Genomic DNA, 24,862 nt, shown 5'->3' on the forward strand with positions numbered 1-24,862 from the left:
CTTAATAACTTCTGATGCCACTTTGTCTGCTCTCCTGGAGGTTTGTTCCACCTCGAAATGCTTGGAATCTGGAAAATATCTTTATTTTACATCTGCTGATTATATCTTTAGGGTAGTGCTGATTAACTGCTTGTATTACAGACTCCTTTGAGTGGTAAGCTGACATTCCTATCCCTTGAGCCTGTCCTGCAGTGCCTGTGGGTGATATGGCCTGGAGTCTGTGTGTTCCCACGTGAACGGACAAGATGGACACCGTCTTCACCATTGGGTGTAACCTACCAGAGAATCAGGACGGTTTATTTGAAGTGTGGATATGATTTTTAATGCTTGTAGTAACATACCCTTTAGTACAGTGATTCTCAAATTTTAAGTAGTTAAGGATCATCTGGGGAGATTTTTAAAAATGCATTCTGGGACCTCAACCCCAGAGATTTGAATTCAGAAGGTCTTGGGAGAGGTCCCCAAACAGGCCTTTAAGCAAACCCTCCAGGTTATTCTGAGACATGTTGGCCTTCGCCACACTAAGATACTCCATATTATAAGCATCTTCTTCAATAAAAGCCATCTGACATCTGAGATGCTACTGTTACTTAAGCAATTACACCGGGCTAAGTTACTGAGACCAAAGAATTTGATTTACAAAAAGAAAACCGGCCTACATCATTTCTGGGAAAAAAAAAAATTGAACAGGAATAAATATAATTCAATAAACATTCTTTTTTAAAGCCATCTTTAAGGGCAGGAATGGACTTAGAAGACAAGGTTTTTATAATATAAATTATAATCACGACAAAATGATAGGTCATTTAAAAAATTAGATATTGGGGCACTTGAGTGGCTCAGTTGGTTGGACATTGGGCTTTTGATTTTGGCTCAGGTCATGGTCTCAGGGTTTGTGAGATCAAGCCCCCCGTGGGGCTCATGCTGACAGCACGGAGCCTGCTTGGGATTCTCTCTCTTCCTTTCTCTCTGTCCCTCCCCCACTTGTGTTCCTGCTCTCTCTCTTTCTCTCAAAATAAAGGGGCGCCTGGGTGGCTCAGTCAGTTAAGCGTCTGACTTCGGCTCAGGTCATGATCTCGCGGTTTGTGAGTTCAAGCCCTGCGTCAGGCTCTGTGCTGACAGCTCAGAGCCTGGAGCCTGTTTCAGATTTTGTGTCTGCCTCTCTCTCTGACCCTCCCCCGTTCATGCTCTGTCTCTCTCTGTCTCAAAAATAAATAAACATTAAAAAAAATTTTTTTAATAATAAAAATAAATAATCTTAAAAAATCAATTAGCTATCAAAAAGAGGTTTACTCACTGAAACTAAAGATTGCATTACCCCTAAAAAATTTAAATATAATGAGAAATGCTGAAAGTCAAATACCATAATTTTTATGTACCTCTCTCCCCAAATTTATAATTGAAATGTTAGTTAAAAAAAAAAAAAAAGAAATCACATCAAGATGAACTGGTTTTTGTGAAAAATATAAATATTCAAAAGTAACATCAGAGCTAAGAATGCAAGTTATTGAGTAAAATAGAAAGCATCTATTTCAATACATGAGACAGAAAATTGATACAGAAATCAATAATCGTTCCATTTTTCAAATATAATTTCGGCATGGATCTTTGCAATGTCAAGTCAGTATTTTGTAAAGTCAAGGATTTTTTCCTGGACAAGGCAAAATACATATTATTTTAACCACATAAAAGTTTAGTGAATAAGTTTTTCAGTTGTTGTTTGTTTTAGAAGCGCTCTAGCCTGACCATCAGTGCTGGTGTGGAATGTGGAAAATGAGGGAAGGCCGAAGGGAAGAATGTGAATATTAACTGAATAACCGAGAAGGAAGGCCCCTGAGTTAGGACCTCAGATCAGCCAATGTGAAATTGTGAAGAAATCTCGATAGTTACACAGGCATTGCCTCCATACACAGTCCCCTTTGGAGAATGGAAGCAAACATCAGGATCATTTGGACCCAAAGAAACCTAGATTTTCTCCAGAAGGCCGGTTCAGGATTCTCGATTATTGGCACGTGATCATGGGTGTGTTCCTTACCTTCTTGGAGCCTCAGTCTTTTCTCCTGTTCAGTGAAGACAGGAACCCCCACCTCCTTCATTGTCTGGATGTTGCAGACCGTGCAAGGATGTTGCAGGAGCGCAGAGCACGTGACAGGCTTAATTTGTCAGTGCTGTCATTGTTAGGAACTCTTTTCGGAGTAAACATGTTTTATTTCCATGTGTTAGCTTTGTAAAGGGCAGGCCCAGTGCCTGATACTCAGAATCACAAAAGCTCAGGCTTGGAGGGTGTTAAAGATCATCTCCATTCCAAGCCCTCCCTCTTCATTCGGTGCCCGCTCAGAACCTTGTTCTGAGAGTTCAAGAGAGTTCAAAGCAGCCTAATAATCTGGCACCTTCCTAATGAATATTTTCTAAGCAGATGTTTAACATTTATTTGGGAATTTTTAAGTCAGAATGACAGTGGAGTGCCTAATTTCCACTTCTTATACTTGGTAACTTTGCTTTGGGCAAGGCCTTTATCATAGTTTTGCAATTTACCACTTGACTGATCAAAGTTAACTTCTCCTGAGTTGAAAGGCAAGACTCATTGCTTCCACTCAAGCTGTTTTGCAGCACTGAATCAGTGAATAAGAGCTGACATTCAAACATGAGTGGTAATTAATGAGTAGTTAGCATTATATAATGAGTTTCTAAGTCTCTACATCTTAGAGTTTGCATGCCAGCGTATTTTGAATTTGCTTGGCAGTGTGGTATTCTCTTTTTAAAACCAATCTTAATTCTCTATACCCTTTTAAAAAGGTTAATTTCTTCTATCCAAGTGAGGTTACATCTGGCAATTTCTCGATGGCCACCAAAACCGAAATGGGTCTTAGGGTTCTATGACACCAAGTTTTGTAATGAACAGAGATCCCTACAGCTTGATTTTGCTGAGACAGACCTCCTGCCTAATTCCCCACCATCGCTGTGACTGCCGCGGACAGCAGAGGTCGGGTGTAGACAGTAGACATAGGCTGATGAACAGGAAGAATTGTGTCATCAACTAAATGTTCACGGGAAAGGCGCCTGGGTGGCTCAGTCAGTTAAACGTCTTGACTTCAGCTCAGGTGATGATCTCAGGGTCCGTGGGTTCGAGCCCCACATTGGGCTGTGCTCTGCGAGAGGATGGGGTCTTCTTTGGATCCTCTGTCCCTCTCTCTCTGCCACCCCCCTCACTAGCTCAAAAATAAATAAATGTAGTAAGTAAATAAACAGTAAATAAATAAATAAATGGTCAGGGCAGAGCCAACAAAACTCAATTGTGTGGACAACTAAACCATTTTCTCTGAAGTTACTCTAAGTTGTGTGGGTAGGATCTACAGATAATAATTGCCTCCCTCTCCTTTGCTTGTCTAAATATTGCATAAATAACTACTTGATATATTCAATGTTGATGTTGGCACACGAACAGATAGACAAGAGTGACTGCTCATTTCAAAATTTATAAATCCAGTATAAATAGTAATCAAACCCCAAAGGAGAATGCTTAAAAATGTTCCTGTTTAAAATTCACAATTGCATTTAACTTGCCTGATTTCAACCCACACACTTATGGAGCTTAATACAAAAACACTTTCGGTCTATATTTAAAATAATGTGACATTTGACAAACTATTCAAATATCAAATTTAAAAATACCCTCTGCTAAAATTACAGTTTTGACATCAACTCTAAATACATTACTTGCAGGATTAACATGGGGTCTCTTTCCCCATACACCATGTATATACAAACACACACACAACATAAAAGCTAAAGAACAGTCTAGAAAAAAACAGTCTGAGAACATGCCATGAGAAGATATTTACTATGTCAGGGTAAAGAAACTTGAGTAGCTAATGGAAAACAATTATTGCAAAATTTAAGTTTTCTTTAAAATTAAAATTTAAGTATTTCTTAAAAATACACAGGAAGATCTCTTAAGGATGCACAAAATCCACCTGTCTCACTCATGGAATGTGCTAAACCAGACATAATTCCTTAGCCACGTCATGGAAGCCAAATGGCATAAATTCTTCAGGTGCTGAACCTGGTTAAAATAGCAACAGTAAATCTCCTTGAGCTGTGTAAAGGGAGGAAGAGAAGAGAAGAGAAGAGAAGAGAAGGGAAGGGAAGGGAAGGGAAGGGAAGGGAAGGGAAGGGAAGGGAAGAGATCGAATATTAAAAAAAGGTCCAATTCTTTCTTGTTGCTTTAGGACCTAAGGGAAAATTTAAAGCTCTCCTTAAGCTAGAACTGCAAAAATTAATTTTTTTAATGTTTATTTTTGAGAGAGAGACAGAGACAGAGAGACAGAGCATGGGCAGGTGAAGGGCAGAGAGAGAGAGGGAGACACAGAATCTGAAGCAGGCTCCAGGCTCTGAGCTGTCAGCACAGAGCCTGACACGAGGCTCGAGCTCACGAGCCATGAGATCGTTACCTGAGCTGAAGTTGGACGCTTAACTGACTGAGCCACCCAGGCGCCCCTGGAACTGCAAAAATTAAAAGGGAATTTGTTTTAAAACACCCAGAAATTTACACAACTGGGGCCGAGACTATTTGCCTTTATGTCACAATGCTCCTACTGTCACCACATCAACTTTGGGCTACACAAATTTGACTACATGCCCTTGGTGGTTGTGTCTAAACATGTGATAAGTCAAGAAATGTCCAGGGAAAAGAAGGTGGAAAAGTAAAACAACTAAAAAAGTTGTTAGTCTCAAGATGAGACTATTTTACAAAATTCAAAATCATGCCTGTCAGGTAAAAAAAGAAAAAGAGAAAAAAGAAAAAGAGCATCCAATTATTAACATATAAAATTTAGCTTTTGTGCAACATTCACGGGATTTTTTTTTCAATCTTCACATCTAACTTGCTTTTGAAAAACAGCTTTACCGAAATATAATTCAAATACCATTTAATTAACCCATTTAAGGCGCATAACTCCATGATTTCTAGTTGTGTTCTACCACCACCGCCTCAATCAATTTTAGAACATTTTCATCACCCAGAAAAGGAGCCCGATATCTATTAACAGCGACTCTTTATTGCTCCCAAATCCGCGGCCCTAGGAAGCCATTAATCTACCTTCTTCTCTATAGCTTTGACTATTTTGAACATTTTTTCCAAATGGAATCATACAATGTGTGGTCTTTTGTGACTGGCTTCTTCCCCTCAGATTATTTTCAAGGTTTTTCCATGTCATGAGCCTCCTCACTTCATCCCCCCCCCCCCTTTTTTGTTAAGGTTTGTTTTGAGAGAGAAAGAGCGCAAGCGGGCAAGGGGCAGAGAGAGAAAGAGAGGGAGACACAGAATCTGAAGCAGGATCCCAGCTCTGAGCTGTCGGCACAGAGCCTGAGGTGGGGCTTGAACTCATGAACTGGGAGATCATGACCTGAGCTGAAGTCGGTCGCTTAACCGACTGAGCCACCCAGGCGTCCCGCACTTCATCCCTTTTTACAGCCAAATAATATTTACAACCATAACCAAAGCACTTTTAACTGCGTCCAGTGAAGTTTTGACATTTGTGTTGTCCTTTTCATGGATCTCAAAGCAGTTTTTGAGTTCCTTTGTAATTTCTTCTTTGACCCATTGATTGTTTAGGAGTGTGTTAATTTTCATGTATTTGTGATTTCCCCAGATTTCTTTTATTATTGATATCTAATTTAATTCCGCTGTCCTCAGACAGCATAACTTGAATGATTTCAGTCTTTTTAAACTTCGTGGGGCCAGTTGCATGACCTTGCATGTGGTTGATCATGGAGACTGCTCCACGGGCCCTTAAGGAGAGGGTGCATTCTGCTGCTGTCTTTAACGGTGTTCTGCTGTGTTCCTCTGGAGTATTTTATAGATGTCTTGTTAGGTCTGTGATGTTTACAGTGCTGGTCAAGTCTTTTACTTCCTTATTGATCTTCTGACGAATTCTTCCATCCGCTATGGGAAGGTAGATTTTGAAATCTCCAACTACTGTTGAATTTTCTATTTCTCCCTTCAGTTATACCCATTTTTGCTTCATGTAATTTGGGACTAGGTTATTATTTTGTTTTTAATTATAAATTTTTTTTTCTCATTTGATAATATATCTGTGCCTCAATTCTTTTGAGGTAATTTTCAGGAAGCTTTATGAGACTCGGAACTGACAACTATTTTTAAAGATCTGTCCCTGCTATTAAACAATAGGCAAAATTAGGTTAATTTGCCTTATTTTATAATACAAATATAACAGCAACTTTGTTCATTACTTTACAAGATGGGTGTGCTGCTAATATTAATTCTGATGCATTTGTAATATTTTAACTATTTGCGCAGTTTCCAAAAACCATTAGATGTTTTAGAAATGAAGTGTGTTTGTCTATGAATAACTTTTATGTTAATTATAATTCATCCTTACTGACTTAACTAGAGTAGGCATTCATATATTACACCAAGTTAGCTCCCCTGGAATAAAGCCACACTTTGGCATTTCCTAGCTACTAAAATTGAGATTTTCATCCAAAATCTGCTACCAATGTATTCTTTTAGTTTTCATTTTTTCATTTTTATTTTAGAGAGAGAGAGAGTGAGCTGGGGAGAGGGGGGCAGAGGGAGAGAGAGAGAGAGAGAGAGAGAGAGAGAGAGAGAGAATCTTAAGCAGGCTCCACATTCAGGATGAAACTCGATCCAACAACCCTGGGATCGTGACCTGATGAGCCGAAATCAAGAGTCAGACATTCAACCCACTGAGCCCCTCAGGCGCCCCATCCAACTTATTCTTTTAACCTAGAGAAGCTTCTTTTGCTTTCTCTGCCTTGACTTTCTTGATGTAAAGTAGGGATAGCATTGCCTGTTTGCCTAGTTCATGAGGATATCATGAGGATAAACTAGCCAATGAGACATTTAGAGCATTAAATGTTCTTAACAAGTGCACTTTTATAACCTACAGAACTTAGAGAAAATGATTGCTCACATATGACAAAAAAAAAAACAACAACAGCATTTGCAAAAGACCAAAAAAGAAAGATAATGTGCCAGGTCACACGCATAATTCTTGGAGGCAGAGGCAGAGGTAGTGTGAGTGGCTGCTCCCTTTGGGGATTGCCCAGGACTGATTTTTACTGAGCATGAGCACCTGAGCCAGGCACAGTTCTCAGCTCTTTTTCATCATCACTTAATCCTTACAATCATCTAAGGGAATAACTAGTTTTATCCCCATTTTACAGATGAACTAACTGAGGCTTTCAGAGGTTAGGGGACTCACCCATGGTCACACTCTAGCTTAAAGACAGGCTTCAACCAAAGCAGGCTCACTGCAGATTTTTTTTTTTTTTTTTTGCTGATTCACTCAACTGCATTGCCTTCTCAAAGATTGTAAGATAGCTTCTCTTTTGACCTGACAAGTTCATTGTAATTCCCAATATTAGAATCAAAAGCTCTGGATCAGGAAGATCTCAAAGACTTTCTATGCGTATTAAAAGGAGATATCATTTTTCATCTATACGATTGGAAAGTATGAAAGGATTGATAATACCTAGTGCGGATGAGTGTGTAGGAAAGTAAGCACTACCAAAAATCATGTACAATGTGTATGCTCCTACTGTTTGGAAGGGCAAATTGTCAGTAACTCTCAAAAAATAAAATTTAAAGGAGACTGCCCAGTGCCAGGTAGATGGTCACCATGAAGTTCAACTCCTTTGTGACCTTGGACCACAGCAAAAATCTCAAACGCCCCCTCAATGCCCCCTTGCACATGCACAGGAAGATCCTGTCTTTCCCAATGTCCAAGAAGCTGCAGCAAAAGTACAATGTGCCAGGCCCATGTAACAAGGATGATGAGGGCCAGGTGGTTCAAGGACACTGCAAAGGTCACCAAACTGGCAAGTTAGTCCAAGTGTACAGAAAGATATATGTCATCTACATGGAGTGGGTACAGCATGAGAAGGCTAATGGTACAACTCTCCATGTGGCATTCACACAAGCAAGATCTATTTTCTCACCCCTAAGAGGTGGTTCTCACTAGGCTAAAACTGGACCAAGATCAGAAAAAAAATTCTTGAATGCAAAGCCAAATCCTGACAAGTTTGAAAAGAGAAAGGCAAATATAAGAACTTAATGAGAAAATGCAAGAATGAATATAACCTGTTGTGCAACCATGGTTTAATTGTAGACTTTTAGCCTGACGTGTATTCCTTTGAAACTTTCGAAGATGTCTCTCAAACATTTCGTTTCGTTCTTGTTTTGTTATTGACACATAGCTCTGTAAATCTGCTTTTGTTGTTTTGATTAATAATTTTGTGAAAACAAAATAATAAATAACCATACACACACACACACACACACACACACACACATACAGGAGAGAGTGAGAGATTGAGAGAGAGACACCTGGATGGATCAACATTTGGCATTATTGTGGATAGGGTATGGTATTGAAATAGGGGAATTAAGTTAGTCTATTTATGATGATAGCCAACATTTACCTGGTGCTTGGGTAGTCTTTAAAACATTTTACATATACTAACCAGTTTAATTCTCCTAACAAATTTTGTTTGCATTTGACAGCTGAGGAAAGTGAATCACAGAGATGTTAACTTGTCTAAGCTCATACAGCAGGTGGCTCCAGAGTACCACCTATACCTCATTGCCTCTTATTCTAGAAGTTCAGATTCCTCTCTTCACTCCACTCCCAGAATGCTGCAGTCAAGCTTATATTTCCAGAAAGGAGATGGGACACACCTTCTCTGGAGGATATCACGAATCCTGGAGAAAAGATCCAAAGATATTGACAGTGGGTGTCTCCAAAGAAATGGCTGAGCCAGATCACCTTACAGTGAAGTCCAATCATCAAGTTCCACCGCTTACTTAAACCTTCAATCAACTTTTTGTCACACAAGGATCACAAGACATCTAGGGAAAGCCTCTAAAAGGAAAGACAGAGACCAAAGCACATAGAAAAAAAAGCAATTTGGAAGAGAGACTATTCAGACATGTAAAAACATAAAAGACAAAATATTTTTTTGAAAAATAAAACATAGGTTATGAAAAAATCAGACAATAAAAATAGTTGTTGGGAAATCCAGCATAATGGTAGAAATAGTAGCAATAATAACTTCATAGAAGAGCTGGAAGATAAAGGTGAAATGGAGCAAAAAGATTAAGATGAAAACTAGAAGAAAAAGGAATATGGAAATTAGACAACCAATACAGGAAGTCCAACATCCAAACAAGGGTAGCTCCCGAGCAAGAGATCAGAGAGGGGATGGAATTATCAAAGAAATAATATTAGAAAATTTCTCAGAGATGAAGGATACAAATTTTCAGTTTGAAGGAATCCATTATGTAACCAGCTTAGCCAATAAAAATACATTCACACTAAGGCTTATCATTATACATGTTCAGAATACTGGTGAAGCAGAGAAGTTTCTTCAATAGTTTAAATATTTTTTTTTAAGTTTATTTATTTTAAGAGTGAGAGAGAGAGAGAGAGCAAGTGGGAAAGGGGCAGAGAGAGGGAAAGACAGAATCCCAAGCAGGCTCTGCACTGCAGAGCCCGATGTGGGACTCGAACTCATGAAAGGTGAGATCATGACCTGATCCAAAGTCGGACCCTCAACTGACTGAGCCACCCAGGTGCCTCAATAGTTTAAATATTTTTAGCCCATTCTCTTATCACTTGTGTGGTCTATGAGGAGAAGTCCACTGTAAGTGGTAAGTGGTTAAGTCCTAGCATTGTTCCCTCCGTATGTAAGACCCCCCTTCTCCAACTCCTTGCTTCTTTCAGAGTTTTCTCTTTGTCTTTGATTTTCTGCGGTTTGAATAGGATATGCCTAGGTGTAGATTTTTTGGTATTTTTCTCGTCTAGATCCTCGAGCTTCTTGGATCTGTGGTTTGGTATTTGTCATTAATTTTGGAAAATTCTCAGCCATTATTTCTTCAAACATTTCTTCAGCTCCATTCTCTCTCCTCTTCTGGTGTTCTAAGTATGCGTAGGTTATATTGTTTGAAATTATGCCACAGCTCTTGGGTATTCTGTTCTCTCTATGGATTTCGTTTAGAAGATGTTATTGACATATCTTCAAGCTCACTGATTCTTTCCTTAGCCGTATTTGGTCTACTGATGAGCCTATCAAAAGCATTCTTCACTTCTTGTTGCAGCATTTTAATTTCTAGCGTTTCCTTTTGATTCCTCGTTAGATTTTCCATCTCTCTGTTTACATTGCCAATCAGTTCTTGTTCTACCTTTTCCATTAAAATCCTTCACATATTTATGTTAAATTCCCTGATTGGTAATTCCAAAATCTATGTCATATTGGAGTCTGATGCTTGCTTGATCTCTCCAGACTGTTTTTTCTTGTCTCTTTGCATGTCATATAATCTTTTGCTGAAAGCTACAAAGGATGTATTAGGTAATAGAAACTGAGGTACAATGGCTTTTAGTGTGAGATTTATGTGAATCTGGCTAGGAGTTGGGCTGTGTTTAACATTGCTGTAGCTGTAGGTGCAGAGGCTTTGAACTCCTTGTGTATTTTTTTTAAGTTTATTTATTTATTTTGAGAGGGAGAGGGAGCGCATCAGTGGGGGAGGGGCAGAGAGAGAGAGGGAGAGAGAGAGAGAACCCCAAGCAGTCTCTGCACTCTCAGCGTGGAGCCAGATGTGGGGCTCGAACCCATAAACCGAGTGATCATGACCTGAGCTGAAATCAAGAATTGGACACTTAACTGAGCCACCCAGATGCCCCTGTGTCCTTGTTTGTAACTCCTCTGTTGTCTTTGAGTTTCCCTAATAAGTTCTTAAGTAGAATCTGCACCTTACAGCTTTCTTTGAGCTGTAATCCACTGTTATACTGAAGCCGTGTTGATGTGGTGGTAGGAGGTAAGGAGGGGAAACATTCATAATCTTAAGAGGAAATGTCAGTCTTGCAGTGGGCCTGTGTCCCTGGGCTGTGGGCTCATGTTTCCCAGCATTCCCCTTTTCCCACCTCCTCCTTGTACTCCCTCTTCCTTCCCCAGCCTTAGTTGAGATAAGGATACAAAAGGAAGCTGAAGTTAGGGAATTTCTCCCCCCCCCGCCCCCCCACCCTGCCCAGGTGAGATAAATCTCTGATAAAATCCTGACCCCTGGAGGGGCACCTGGGTGGCCTGGAGCCTCTTTTGGATTCTGTGCCTCCAGCTGTCTCTGTCCCTCCCCCACTCACACTCTGTCTCTCTCTCTCTCAAAACTAAATAAACATTACAAAATTAAAAAAAATATTGACCATCGGAAACCAGCCTTTTTTCATGGAGAATACTCTAGACCAATTTCAAAATGGTTACTTTTACTGTCCCTCTGCCAGAGACACAAGAGAATTTTTCTCACCTCTTCACCATGAGCCTGATGGAGTTCCTGGAGGCACATGAAAGTGTGGAGACCCCCGCCTAAGACTGCAGGCCCCCAGGAATTTCTCTCTCTTCTGCTAGTTTACACTCATCCTCCACCAGTTTGTCAAAATTGTCATGTAAGTGTACCCACCAGTTAATGGGAGGTAGGAAAACTGATTTCAGCTGTGATTTTCTGTCTCTTCAGATTTCAGGCTGACAGTTTGCCCTATGACCTCAGTTCTCTGATGAGCCCAAGAAAAGTTATTGATTTTCAGTTTTTAGCTTTTTTCTTATAAGGATGGGAGTGATGAATTCCAAGCTCTTTACAGGTTGGGGCTGAAGCCAGAAGTTGGTAAGTTTCTAAAAGCTTCCAGAAAAAGAGGGGGGAAGAAGTCACATGTGAAGATCAGGAGTCAGAATGACATCAGGCTTTCTCACAGTAACACTGGAAGCTTGACAATAAGAGGGCTACGCCTTCAGAATTCTGGGGAAAAAAAAATCTAACCTAATATTTTATACTTTGTCAAACTATCAATTGAGTATGAGCACAGAATAAAAATATTTTTAGAAATGTTTAAACATACAACTACCCAAAAAATTTCCACTTGTCACCCTACGCTTATCTGGGAAGCCGCTTTGCTCAGAATAGTGAGATAAAACAAGAAAGAACAACAGCCAATGTTGAAAAAAGAGTTCCCGATAAAAATATACCCAGGCATTGGTTGGAATGCTGAACATACCCCTCCCCATAATCCTCCAGTCAGGATCGTTCCGGTAGCTCTGCACATTAGCTACAACTTTGGTGGTCTGACATATCCAAGTGCCCTTTCCCAGCCCTTGGCTTTGCCTGTACACACTGAGGAAGTACCATGTGTCATTGATAAAGTATAAAGAGAAAGAGGGACAAAAAACAAGAAAGAACAGAAAACATGGGTACTGCTATTTTTTTCAGTCTTCTGGAGCTTACTTAACTTTAATTTAGATTATATGCATGTCAAACTTGTTAAAATTATAAAAGTTACTTAAGTTTAATTTTTTAAGTTAATTTATGTATTTATTTTTTTTTGAGAGAGAGGGATAGAGAGAGAGTGAGGGAGGTGCAGAGAGAGAGGGAGAGGGAGACAGAGAATCCCAAGCAAGATCCACACTGTCAGTGGATGCGGATGTCAAGACTGATGCAGAGCTTGAACTCATAAACCTTGAGATCATGACCTGAGCTGAAACCAAGAGTCAGACACCTAACCGACTGAGCCACCCAGGCACCCCAAGAATGCTTAGGAAGATGAATTCTCACTGCAAACTCGTTGAGAATTGGTGACAACATTAAGTGAAATAACCTCAATTCATTCTAGTTTGGAATGTTTGGTGTTTACCTGATTGAGTGAGCACAAAAAAGAGGCAAAGACTTTTAATTATCTTTTATCATTATCTTTTATTTTTGTATTGCAAGTGATGAATACTCATAAACTAACCTTTGTAAGCGTACCATAAAAGGCACTACATAAATGGTTACACTATGGCATCGCCAATATAACACTTTTGAAAAATGAAACAAACAAGTGAGGTCATTGCGGGAGTAAGTGCTTGTGGATTGGTTAAAAAATAATCCAGTCTCAATATCATAAGTAGATGCAAAAAAGTGCCGTGTGTCAGACTTGGTGCGCTCTGGGAACCACTAAATGACCCTGATAATGACAAAGGCATTGACAATAAAGATTCAAGTGAACAGCTCAAATAATACTGTTTCATGAAATGAGGGAGGAGTGAAAACGGTGCATTACTAAATGAATATTATCTCGTGTAACATAACGATTTTGAACTCGTATGGGAACTAAATTGATTATTCTAAGTAAAATAAAAGGAAAATGAATTAACTTCCAAACTGTTTCCCAAACACATCTCCCATTTTTGTTGTGGAGGTGGTAGTGAATGACAGCAAGATAAACCTAATGGTCGTTCCTCAAGAGCTGAGGCCATCATTTCATATTTGTGTCCTATGCCCATCTTACTAAGGAAGTCCCTTGCCTCCCTCTCCGCCATATCACCCTGTTTCTTGTCTTCACAGCCTGATCACTAAATGCTATTTTCCTGTTGATTTGTCGGTTCATGTGCTGAAAGTCCACCTCCCTCGTGAGAATGTAAGCCCGATGAAAGGAGGGGCCTTGCTGTCTTACTCCCGCTGAATGCATCCCGGAACTTACCCAATGCCTCCCAGATCATAGGCATTATTAAATTAATTATGTCAAAACTAATTCAAATTAATGAAATTTGTCAAAACTAAATAGATGGAGTGAATAACGAGCACCTGGTAAACCCAGTAGAATATGGGCATTAGTTCAATTTTCCTCACAAATTTGGGGTCGTCTTCTGATCATTGGGAGCAAAAGAGCCTTCTCTCCAAACAGTTCTCACAAGTTATGGAGTTAATGGTGATCACTGGTGTTGAAATCTTCTTAATCACTAAAGGGAATCATAGCAGGGTTGTAGCTATTAGCAGCCTTTGCCCTGTGGGAAATTTCTCAAGAGCTTATATAACCCTCTTAGTTACAGAGAAACGTGGTCCACTAAGCAGCTATTGCATGAGGTCCGACACAACAGAGGAACTGAAGTAAACATGAGAATAAAATGGTGCTCTATATTCGAAAGCATAACTGGTTTACTCCTTTACCTCAGCAGGATATTTTGCTCTGTTACCACTTTGAAGTCAGATTAATTGTAGTTTCACTTGACTTGAAACCCTTTGATGGCTCGGCCCTGACTACAGAAAACACTAGAATCTTTAGCATGCAATACAACCCTTTCCATAATCTGGCTGATTTCCTCTCTCCTGGTATCTGGTTTCTCTGGCACTAACCAGGCTCTAGCTGAAGCAAACAGCTTCTAGTTCCCTGAAAAACCCAACTGTTTCTTCTCTCAATGCTTCTCTCACGCTGCTCTCTCTGCTTGGGAAGCCCTGCTCTCCCCCCTCCCCGCCCTGGCCCACTCAAGTGGTCTGTACTCACTGGTTGGGACTCTATGAGAACTTCTTGAGCCCCCTCCTCTAGGAGAAGTGACCAGTTCCTCCTTCAGATGCAGCCCTCTCCCCTCACGTACAGACCTCACATTGGGCCTGGCCCACACCTACTCCTCAAATTGCATTTCCTGTCGCTCTTGCCATTGTTTACACACACTGGAATCCTTGCAGCTCCTCAAAACCTCCATTCTCATTTGCCAGGAGTAAAAAATGTCCTCCCAGGGATTCACACGGTGTGTTCCCGACTTCATCTGACCCCACTCAAACATCACCTTGGAGGAGAGGTTGTCTTTGACCACTCTACCAACGATGTTTTTCCCCTTCCGCTTTCTAAATGGAACTACCCCCTCTCTCGCCCTTTACCTCACCTCATTTTCTCTTTGTAGTACTGATCTACCATTATTTATTTAGTGATTATCTATCTGTCTGTCTTCCTTCTGGAATGTAAGCTCTGGGAGGGTAGGTTTTTGTTTTGTTCTCTGTTGTAAATATTTGTGAATGACACCCGTGACACTTTTTGACACAAATTGGTCTGAGACTTATCTCCCTTGCAGAACAGCAGGGGTTATAGCCAATTCCTGTTGGTTTCCTCAGCTCCTTCCTGGCGCAAAGTAGCTTCTTATTCTCTGTATGACTGGATGAGGTCAAGCATAAATTACCTGTAATAACAGTTCCCAACAAAGGGACTCTGAATCTGTGTATGCTACCTAAGCTGAAGAATACAACTACATTTCCACAATTCCTTTATCTAAAACTCCTGGCACCAGATGTTTTTCAAAATTCAGAATTGTTCGCTACTTAACATCCCTAGTAGGGTCTGGGGTGGTACCCTGTAATCAAACATATCAGTAGCTTTGCAACAAAACATGAGGAGTCCTACAGAGTGTGATGAATAATCCTGAAGTCAGCTTTGTCTGTCAAGTGAGTTATCAAGATACATTTTAAGAGTTTGGAATTTTGGAATTGCGGACACAGGGCTATGGACATGTACTAGCATAGGAAGATCTGTATCTCTGTGCTACAATGGGCTCCCCACATTCTAGAAGATTAGATACCACAGATAGCACATGTTCGTTTAAGACATCTGTTTTTCTCTTCCCAGTACAGCTAACATGTCCTATGTGCCAGGCTTTGTGCTAAGCTCTTTAGATATGGAGGTAAAAACTGTATGCCCCATTTTATGAACAAGGAAACCAGGGTTTAGAGAGAGGGTTTAGTGGCTTACCCACACAGCTAACCAATGGCCAAGCTAGATCCACACTGAAGCTATCTCACAGTCAAAAGCCGTGCTCCGGAACACCTGGCCGTCCTGAATTCATACAGTTCAAGATAAAAATTCCTTAGTCTTGTCAAGTTTCTTTTCAATGTTGAGCCAAAGGAAAGTGTGTATGATTCAAGTGAATATAAAAATCCTTGAGCTACAAGTTTCTCATTATAAAAAAAGGCTGGCTGGCTATATGTAGCCTACATTTATCGATATTTGTATAATGGAATAATTGATTTCCTCAGCTAAACTAATGCTTTACACATTTGCAGTGAAAGATCAAGTGATTCCAGATAATTAAAAAATTATATAATTATACTAACTTGCCCTGATTTCTTCTGCAGAACCATAATCCAAGGTCTGCTATTCCCTGACAGAGGAGTGTAGGATTGATTGAGGAGAATAATCAAAAAAAAGGCACTAATGTAGCTAATATGTACATTTTTACATTTATCTTTTTCAAGAACATCTTAGTTGCTTGAATTTTTTAAAGCCAGGTGGAAGTTGATAAGATGTATTTGTGATGACCAAATGTTGAAATTTGGGGGGAGGGGGAACTGCCAAAGATAGTAATGATATTCTGGCAATGAATCAGTTGTATAAGAACAATAAAGCTATTTTAAAAAGTTCCCTGCTTAGAGCTATAAGCTTCAACTGAAGACACCCTTATGTGAAAGCCTCAAATTATGAGATGAAGAGTAGCTAAAATACAACACACACTCATTTTATGGCACAAAAGCAGATAATATGAACATGAAGATTAAGAAATGAAAATAACATATACACTAAACACATCACAACAGAAACAGGCTTTATTTCAACCAGACAAGTGAATACTTCAGTTAACATCGAGTTCTCCAAGACGTGAAGATATGGCAATTAAAGATGGTGCTCAGGAGGCAGAGAAGGAAAGATTCACCACGGAGTAATCATAGTGCCTGCAAAGATCCCTTTCAACAATATGCTCAGTTCAAAAGATTAATCAGTTCTAAGTCATTAGACCTCATGCGTTTCAATATTTGTACAAGACTCTCATTTAAAAGTTACCCATCGGTGCCAATGACATCTTTCAAAAAAGAAAAAAAATATGTATAGATAGATCAGTACCATGATTTTTTTAATATTAGAAACTGAGATTGAAATGCAGTTTTCAGTTTGAAATACTTCAAATCAAAAAATTATTATTTAAGATGGCTTGTTACAAAGCTCCTATGTACATACGTGTACAAAACAAATAGGTGTTATTACCTGACACGTCAACCCATGACTTCTCCCCCATCTCCCAATGTGAACGGTTAATCTACTGGGAGACTTCACCCGGGAAGTTCCAATGTCCTGCATAAGGATTTGCTGCCACTCATATGGTGGGTATGAATGAGGACAGTTCATCAGAGAACACAATTTAATATAACCTAACGTAAAGTAAATCCAACAAAACACTGTATATTCATTGTATATCATTTTCAACTTTTGCCTGACTCATAAAATTCATGAACGCTTTCGATCTCGTGCTTCACTCTTAGTGAGCTGATCCGCCCCTTCATTGGTACAAACAATTACATTAAAGAAAGGTATTGGAGAGGAGAGGGAGTCATCTGACGACAGAAACAGGGGGAAGGACTCTCTTTCTCCATAAGACATTCAAACAGAAAAAAAACAAGACAAAAAAAGGTAAAGAAACAAACAAACAAAATAGTGTTCACAGTAAAGCATGCCAGATTTGTAGTTTCATTTGAAACCAACAGCAAATCATGAAACGTCATGATGAATATAAGTAAAGGTAAGATCTCCTAGAGTAATTACTAAATGAAGTTAAAATTACCACACTGATCAGTAAACCCCAGAAGAAAAATAAACAGCACTTACACTTCGGGTCCTTCTTAAACCTCATACAACTTTTCAAGGTTAATGCATAAAATTCATAGGTTTGGCCTCTCTGCACAAATGTGTGTGTGTGTGTGTGTGTGTGTGTGTGTGTGTTTTAAAAATACAGTATACAGAAAAAACTCTTGTATTCCCCATTTTGAATCATAAGCTCAAAACCCAAGAGTAAAAGATCAGCTAGAAGGATTTTAAATTATTTACAAATCCAGCAGGTTCATCTGCCATAATGGCTTGGCTTCCGTCCCATAGCGACATCTACCTCCTCCAGCGACAGGTCTCAGGTCTCTGTTCTCACAGAAGGCTCTTCTATCCACTGTCATCACTACTGGTCATCAGTCATCTTGAACAGTTCCAGCAGTGCCCCAACAGCTCCGAAATAACCCTACAAAAGCAATGGGGAAACTTGTGCACGGTTATCTCTAAACAGCCAGATACCTCCTGTTTTTCATAATTCTGGGAATGCTGCCCCCTAATGTTGTAGATGAGAAAAACTTCAAACCTGAACCCTGCCATGCACAGTAGAACAATAATAATAATATTTAGAAGATATACCTGTTTTTCTTTCTTTTTTTTAATGTTTATTTATTTTTGAGAGAGAGAGACAGAGTGCGAGTGGGGGAGGGGCAGAGAGAGAGGGAGACACAGAATCCAAGCAGGCTCCAGGCTCTGAGCTGTCCTGTCAGCACAGGGCCGATGCGGGGCTCGAACTCACAAACGGTGAGATCATGACCTGAGTCGAAGTCAGACACTTAACTGAACCACCCAGGCGTCCCCAAAATTGTTCTTCTAGAAAAAGTTTTAAAAAATGTTTATTTATTTTTGAGAGAGACAGAGAGAGAGAGTATGAGTGGGGGAGGGACAGAGAGAGAGGGAAACAAAGAATCCCAAGCAGGCTCCACACTGTCAGCGCAAATTGCAACATGGGGCTCGAACCAACCAATAGTGAGATCATGACCTGAGCTAAAATTGGATGTTCGACTGACTAAGCCACCCAGGCACTCCTATGCTAAAAATTGTTCTAAGCACTTTACACGAATTTACTCATTCAATCTTCACAATAACTTTATGAGATAAATATTATTATCATCCCACTTTACGAAGACTCACACAAAGATGGAGACGTACAGTTATTGTCTAAGTTCTCCTAGTCAGTTAAGATGCTGTGCTCTTAACTGCTCAGCTGACTACTTCTCAATCCTACTAGTGGAATGAATGAGAAGGAGTGAATGAGGACCCCTGAGGCGGGGCAGGAAAATCACCTCACCAGCACCTCCCAAAAGTTCTCTCTCCACAGTGTCCTCCAGGAAGGCCTGCCTAAGCCAGAGTGAATTTAAGAACGCAGAGAATTTTCTGAGAGATATTTACAAGGGACTATAAAAACGCCCCACTTTCATTGGCCATAAAGACTAAGTTACGGTATGTGCATAACAAAGCAAAGCCGTAGTCCACAGAGGCCTAGGATTGTACAAACCAATACAGGTGACTACATTTTCACCTACAGAAATGACTTTCCCCAAAATGTTGGATCTCACTCCCTATTTTACCACCAACTAACACCCATGTGCCTTGTAGATGGCTTTTAATTCCTGATGGCTTGCAGGGTTTGTTTTCTGCCTTAGTTGAAGAGAATCTGGACTTAGGGTTGCCAGATAAAATACAGATAAATGCCAGATAAAATAACTGTGTCCTGTGTTTTTAATCACTAAATATGGCAACTCTAGCTGAACTAGAACAGTGGTTTTCTTTTTTCATTTTAATTGCCTTTTTAAAGCTGAGGTGCTTTCTTCTTTTTCAAACAAAACCTTAGGTGGAAACGATAGACAAGCAGATAAAAAGGGAGCTGCTCTGGTTGGAGGGGGAGGGGGGTAAAAGTTCTCGGACTCTATTCCCCCAAAGTTCTATCACTCCATGCTATAGGTCGGCCGAAAAAACAAAAAACAAAAAAACCGGCTTTCTTTAGTATTAAGTTCTATCACTAAGCCTTAAGTCTTTCCTATTTAAATTCTTATTGCTTTAGCTACTTTAAGAAAACAAAATATGGGCTTAGAAAACTGTAAGTAACTTATAAATGCATCAGAGACTTTTCAAATAAATAATTCAGTTTGGAGATGAGAAAAATGCCACAGTACTTATTCATTACAAGTTTGCAATATTGGTTCTCTCAAAGTTTTTTCTGCTACAATATACCCCAGGGATTAGGTACCTCCTGTGATAAACTGTCGCTCTCTATAATACTGATTTTATTTTATTTTTAAGTTGATTTATTTAGAGACAGAGCGAGCACAAACAGGGGAGGGGCAGAAAGAAGGAGAGACAGAATCCCAAGCAGGCTCCATGCCATCTGCCATCAGCGCAGAGCCTGATGCGGGTCTCAGACTCGTGAACTGCGAGATCACGACCTGAGCAGAGATCAAGATCAAGAGTTGGACACTTAACCGACTGCGCCACCCAGGCGCCCCTTAAAGTACTGATTTTAAAGGTGGTGGTGGAGGAAGTGGGCAAAAGAGAGGGAGGTCCCTCGCTTACTGTTAGAAACCTCTGATGTATAGAATTATAGAAACTCCATATAAGGGACTCTGAATTAACTGATCTCCGCTTCCTGTGCAAACAGGTTGCTAACGCCTAGGGACACCAGCCTCTCTGGGCCACCAGGCTGCTCTGAGCAGCCCTGGCACTTCCGTTCCTGCCAGCAGAGTTGTCTGCTTGCCAAGAGTCAGCTGTGTTTATCCTCAGATTTGTTTAGGACACTTTTATTGTTAATGTCGTAATCTAATTTAATTATGTGTCATCTAAACCAATAAAAAGAGTACAAAATAAATGGACACTTCTATGAAAATCCAGTTAAATTCTCAAAAAAAATTTTTTTAATGTTTATTTTTGAGAGAGAGACAGAGAGAGAGAGAGAGACAGAGTGTGAGCAGGGGAGGGGCAGAGAGAGAGAGGGAGACACAGAAGGTAAGGCAGGCTCCGGGCTCCCAGCTGTCAGCACAGAGTCCAACATGGGGCTTGAACCCATGAACCGTGAGATCGTGACCTGAGCTGAAGTTGGATGCTTAACCAACTGAGCCACCCAGGAACCCCCAGTTAAATTCTTGAAAAAGACTGAAAAAAGCAGTCACAAACCTCTCTACGTAGGTGGATACCAAATATGAAAGGTTGAGGAGAAAATCTAGGATTATGCAAACAAATTGCTTCATAAGTATCTTTAATTTCTTAATCCATTTTAAAGACACAGATCAGACATGAAAGAAGCTATATAATACTTGCGGATTATGAAAAAAAGGATAACAGCAGGGGCGCCTGGGTGGCTCAGTCGGTTAAGCCTCCGACTTCAGCCCAGATCATGATCTCATGGTTCATGGGTTCGAGCCTCCAGTTGGGCTCTGCGCTGCCAGTGCAGAGCCTGCTTGGGATTCTCTCTCTCTCTTTCTTTCTCAAAATAAATAAATAAACTTTAAAAAAAACAGAAAGCATAACAGCAGAGTTCCAATCAGCAGAAATCCATGCTCCAGTTCCAATCCATGCTCAAAATAAACCTTGGTCCTACACTGAAAAATTTGTGAGTGCATGAACATTTATACTTTTTATATTAAAATGGTTAAAGTAGAGAGATATTTTTTAATGATTACCCATTTTACCTGATTTTTAAAATTATTATTAACCAACTACAAGTCCTGATTGTTGGAGAAGAAAGCTTCCATTTTACATATAGTTCTTCTTTATCCTTTGTCTAAGTGCAAAGTTTAAATGGCAACTCTTTCTATTTGACCAATTTTAAAACGGAGGGACTCACTCGAAAGTTAGACAACACCCAATACACTCCACGCAGGATGACTAAGTCCATGTAGACTTGACCTACCTCGTGTTCCAAAAACAGAGCTTTTAGCTGTCCTTTGGACCAAAAATCCATTGCATATGCTAGCAGTTTCATGGAGATCATATTGATTCTGAGAAAATTCCCAACAAACACAACTCTGTCAATATTCTGGAAAAAAAATTAAAGGAAAACAATGAAATGATAGTATAAAAGTAGCATGTAGCAAAGACCCAGTGTTCCATACTCCATGTGCTCCCAGGACCTTCAACAGTGAATTTTTTTAAGTGAAATTATTTCAGCATTTCCGAGATGAAGTTGAACAAACGTCATGGTGCATTCCACAAGAATGAGAGGGTGAGATTCCGGTTGGGCGAGGCAGAGACCTCTACTGGGCTTGTTTGCAGGTATTATGTTAGATTGACTTAGGTCTGATATGAAATTCAGCTACCAACACACACATATAAAATTGTAATTGGAGTCTAATTCAGCTAAATTTGCTTATGCGTTCCTCCAATCCCTCAAATTCCAGCTATAAATTATTATTATAACCAATTCATAAATAAAACGGCAATGGTATTATTATTCATCCAACAGGTTTGCCCCATTTGCTCTGTACCAAACACCAGGAATACAAAAAGAAACAACTCCCAGTCTCTACCCTTAGGATGTATGGTGGACTATCCTGTTTGGTCAGCATGTGGGTTAAAATATGGAAAAGAAAAATATGCTTATAGCTTTGGTGACATGGATGTGGATTTGCATTCTGTACACACACTTAACACTGGGCTCAGCCTGTCTACCATGCAAAAGCTGGTCACTACCACTCATTCACAGAGTCAGTTGCTATGGTCACTTATGTCAAATGGAAGAGAGACTTGGAAGCTGACATTATTTTCTGTTCAGTCTATCAGGAATAATCAGGATCTAGGAACATGGCCTCTTAACCGTCTCCAGTTTTGACAGTGTAAGTTGATGAGCCCATTAATTATGGTGAAAATTTTCCATGGGTGGACGGGTGGGAGGTGGTTTTAATAAGCTTCCACAAATAACAATGGTAGCTACAAACTGCTCAGACTGAGATGCGACAAGAAACACTCAAAGTAGGAAACTCAGATTAAAGAAAAATTTAGTGAAATTTAGGAGTTCTGCCTTTTCACCTAAAACAAGGAAGTCCAACTGGGACTTGACCAAAGCCCCAGTCCTGCATTACGCTGGTAATGAGCCAGAAGGAACAGAATGACAATAAAAGCTGATGGACAGTCCTCATTTCAAATAAATTCCAAGCAAGTCAAAGATATGACTATGAATAAAAAAAAAAAAAAAAAGAAAGAAAGACTAGAGAAAATCTCAGGAAATTAGTTTAAAAAAATAATGTTGACAGGGCACCTGGGTGGCTCAGTTGGTTAAGCATCTGACTCTTGATTTCTACTCAGGTCATGATCTCAAGGTTGGTGAGACTGAGCCCCGAGTTGGGCCTGAGTTGGGCCTGCGCTGACAGCACAGAGCCTGCTTGGGACTCTCCCTCTCCCTCTGCCCCTCCCCCACTCAGGTGCATGCTGGCTCTCTTGCTCTCTCTCCCTCCCTCCCTCAAAATAAGTAAGTAAACATTTATAAAAAATAAAAATAACATTGCAGTAGGAAAGATATAACATTCACATGTATTCTCATGTAAAAAAGCAAGAGGCAATATTCCCGGAAGTGCATATTGAAGTATATGAGGTAGGCTGATATGACGTCTGGTATTTGCTTTTAAATATTTTAGCAAAACAGAGAGGAGGAACAAAAGGAGGAGAGAGGAGCAGAGGGAGGAGGAAGAAGAAAACAGATAAGGTGTGTGTGGCAAAGTCTTGATAACTGTTGAGTCTGGTTAATAGATATACGGAGGTTCTTTATACCATTCGACTCCTTTACGTAGGGTTATCAATTTTCATAATAAAAAGTTGATAAACAATCAAAGCAAGACATACAATAATATGTAAAGGGTGAATTGTATGAGTGAGATTATATCTCAATAAAAGTGTTGTTAAAAAAAAAGAATGTTGTAGAGTTTGCTGCCTTTGGAAGGAAATGTTTCTCCTTTATTGCATACAAGATAGAATAAAACCCCAAAAGTGGAGAACAATGGCTACCTCTAGTGAGGCTAACATTTCCAGATGGAAATGGAAATTTCCAGGTGGAAATACTTACTTCCTCATATACTCTTTCGGTGTCTTTAGAACTCTGTGTCATGTGCTTTTTTTTTTTTTTTTTAATGTTTATTTTTGAGAGAGAGAGAGAGCATGTGTGCGCACGGGTGCATGAGCAAGGGAGGGGCAGAGAGAGAGGGGACAGAGGATCCAAAGCGGCCTCCGTGCTGACAGCAGAAAGCCTGATGGGGGGCTTGAACTCACGAACTATGGGATCATGACCTGAGCCCAAGTCCGACGCTGGGTCCGAGGCACCCAGGCGCCCCATGTGTTTGTATTTTCTATCCAATAATATGAATAAAGAGTTTGATGTTGATGGAGAAGCATTTTACAGGATTCCAATAATCATAGCAAAAATATTTTAGAATCTGTAAACGTGGTGCCCCTCTATGAAGTAGCCGAGTTCAAGGGCTCTCCACTCTGTGACTCCAGCACGCTAAGCAATGACTGAAGAGCTCACACTATGGCTCTGACAGGAAACCCTGCTGCCACTTTGTGGTGTGCCCACAGGGAGCCTGCGCTGGCAGGTCACCGGCTAATAAAGCCCTTGCCCAAGGTCACCGGGTAGGTGATTCCTCTCATCGGCCATACTTAAAAAAAAAACCCCACCATTTTTGCTACACTCCAACAATAAATAGTAGGAAATTGAGATCAAGAGTGAAAAATAAAACCAGTCGACCTCCCCCTAAAGTGATTATGATTTCTGTAAAAAGACCTGCTGGCTCACTCAAAGTGCGTGGAAAGCAGGGGAAAGGGCATCTATGACCCTGTGGGGCAGGGACATTGCCATCCAACTGACCTTTGTGAGTATGTGAGGACAGCCCACTACACACATATTGTTTGGCTACCTGGAAAAAACTCCCTTTAAAGGTTAAGGTCAAAAAATAAATCCTCTGTTAAAATGAGTCCCATGACTGCAGTGGACTTTGAAAGGCACATGGCTGGAATACATTCTTTCCATTTCAGCCTTGCATTTAAACTCCTGGCCTTTCATTTAAACTCCATTTCAGACAGGGACTTAAAAAAGTTGTGACCCTGAGCCACAGACCAGTGGCATATTCTGTTCAAAGTTGTAACCCCAGAGCTCAAAGGCCGGGCTGGCACCACCCGTCATAAAGATCGCCTCTTACCGTGTTTAAAACCCCACTGTTCGACTAGGAGGGGGCAGGGCTGGTTTCTGCAGTACCTGTAATGTTCTATTTCTTGATCTGAGTGGTGGTTATACAGGCGTGTGAAAATTCAAGCTGTACACTTAGCATTTGACCGTCTTCTGTATGTATTTCTATTAAAATTATATTTTTAAGAACTCTATCACTGATGCGACTGTGATTCTTTAATATAACTTCTATTACCCG

General features: G+C 40.1%; 1 protein-coding gene and 1 pseudogene across 5 annotated transcripts in view; one reads left to right on the plus strand and one right to left on the minus strand.

Annotated features, from left to right (window-relative positions):
* Window positions 1-7,410: 7,410 nt before the first annotated feature.
* Window positions 7,411-8,256, plus strand: LOC102967773 (annotated as a pseudogene).
* Window positions 8,257-16,414: 8,158 nt separating this feature from the next.
* Window positions 16,415-24,862, minus strand: part of PANK1 (pantothenate kinase 1) — a 101,375-nt gene continuing 92,927 nt past the window's right edge. For all 5 annotated transcript variants that reach the window (XM_015536626.2, XM_042960896.1, XM_042960895.1 and 2 more), the window contains 2 exons: window positions 21,364-21,489; window positions 16,415-17,886 (listed from right to left, as the gene is read on the minus strand). In XM_015536626.2, the coding sequence (XP_015392112.1) occupies window positions 17,827-17,886; window positions 21,364-21,489 (186 nt within the window). In that variant the 3' untranslated portion in view covers window positions 16,415-17,826. The remainder of the gene's footprint in view (window positions 17,887-21,363; window positions 21,490-24,862) is intronic.

This window comes from Panthera tigris, chromosome D2, assembly GCF_018350195.1.
Source record: "Panthera tigris isolate Pti1 chromosome D2, P.tigris_Pti1_mat1.1, whole genome shotgun sequence".
Taxonomy (NCBI): domain Eukaryota; kingdom Metazoa; phylum Chordata; class Mammalia; order Carnivora; family Felidae; genus Panthera; species Panthera tigris.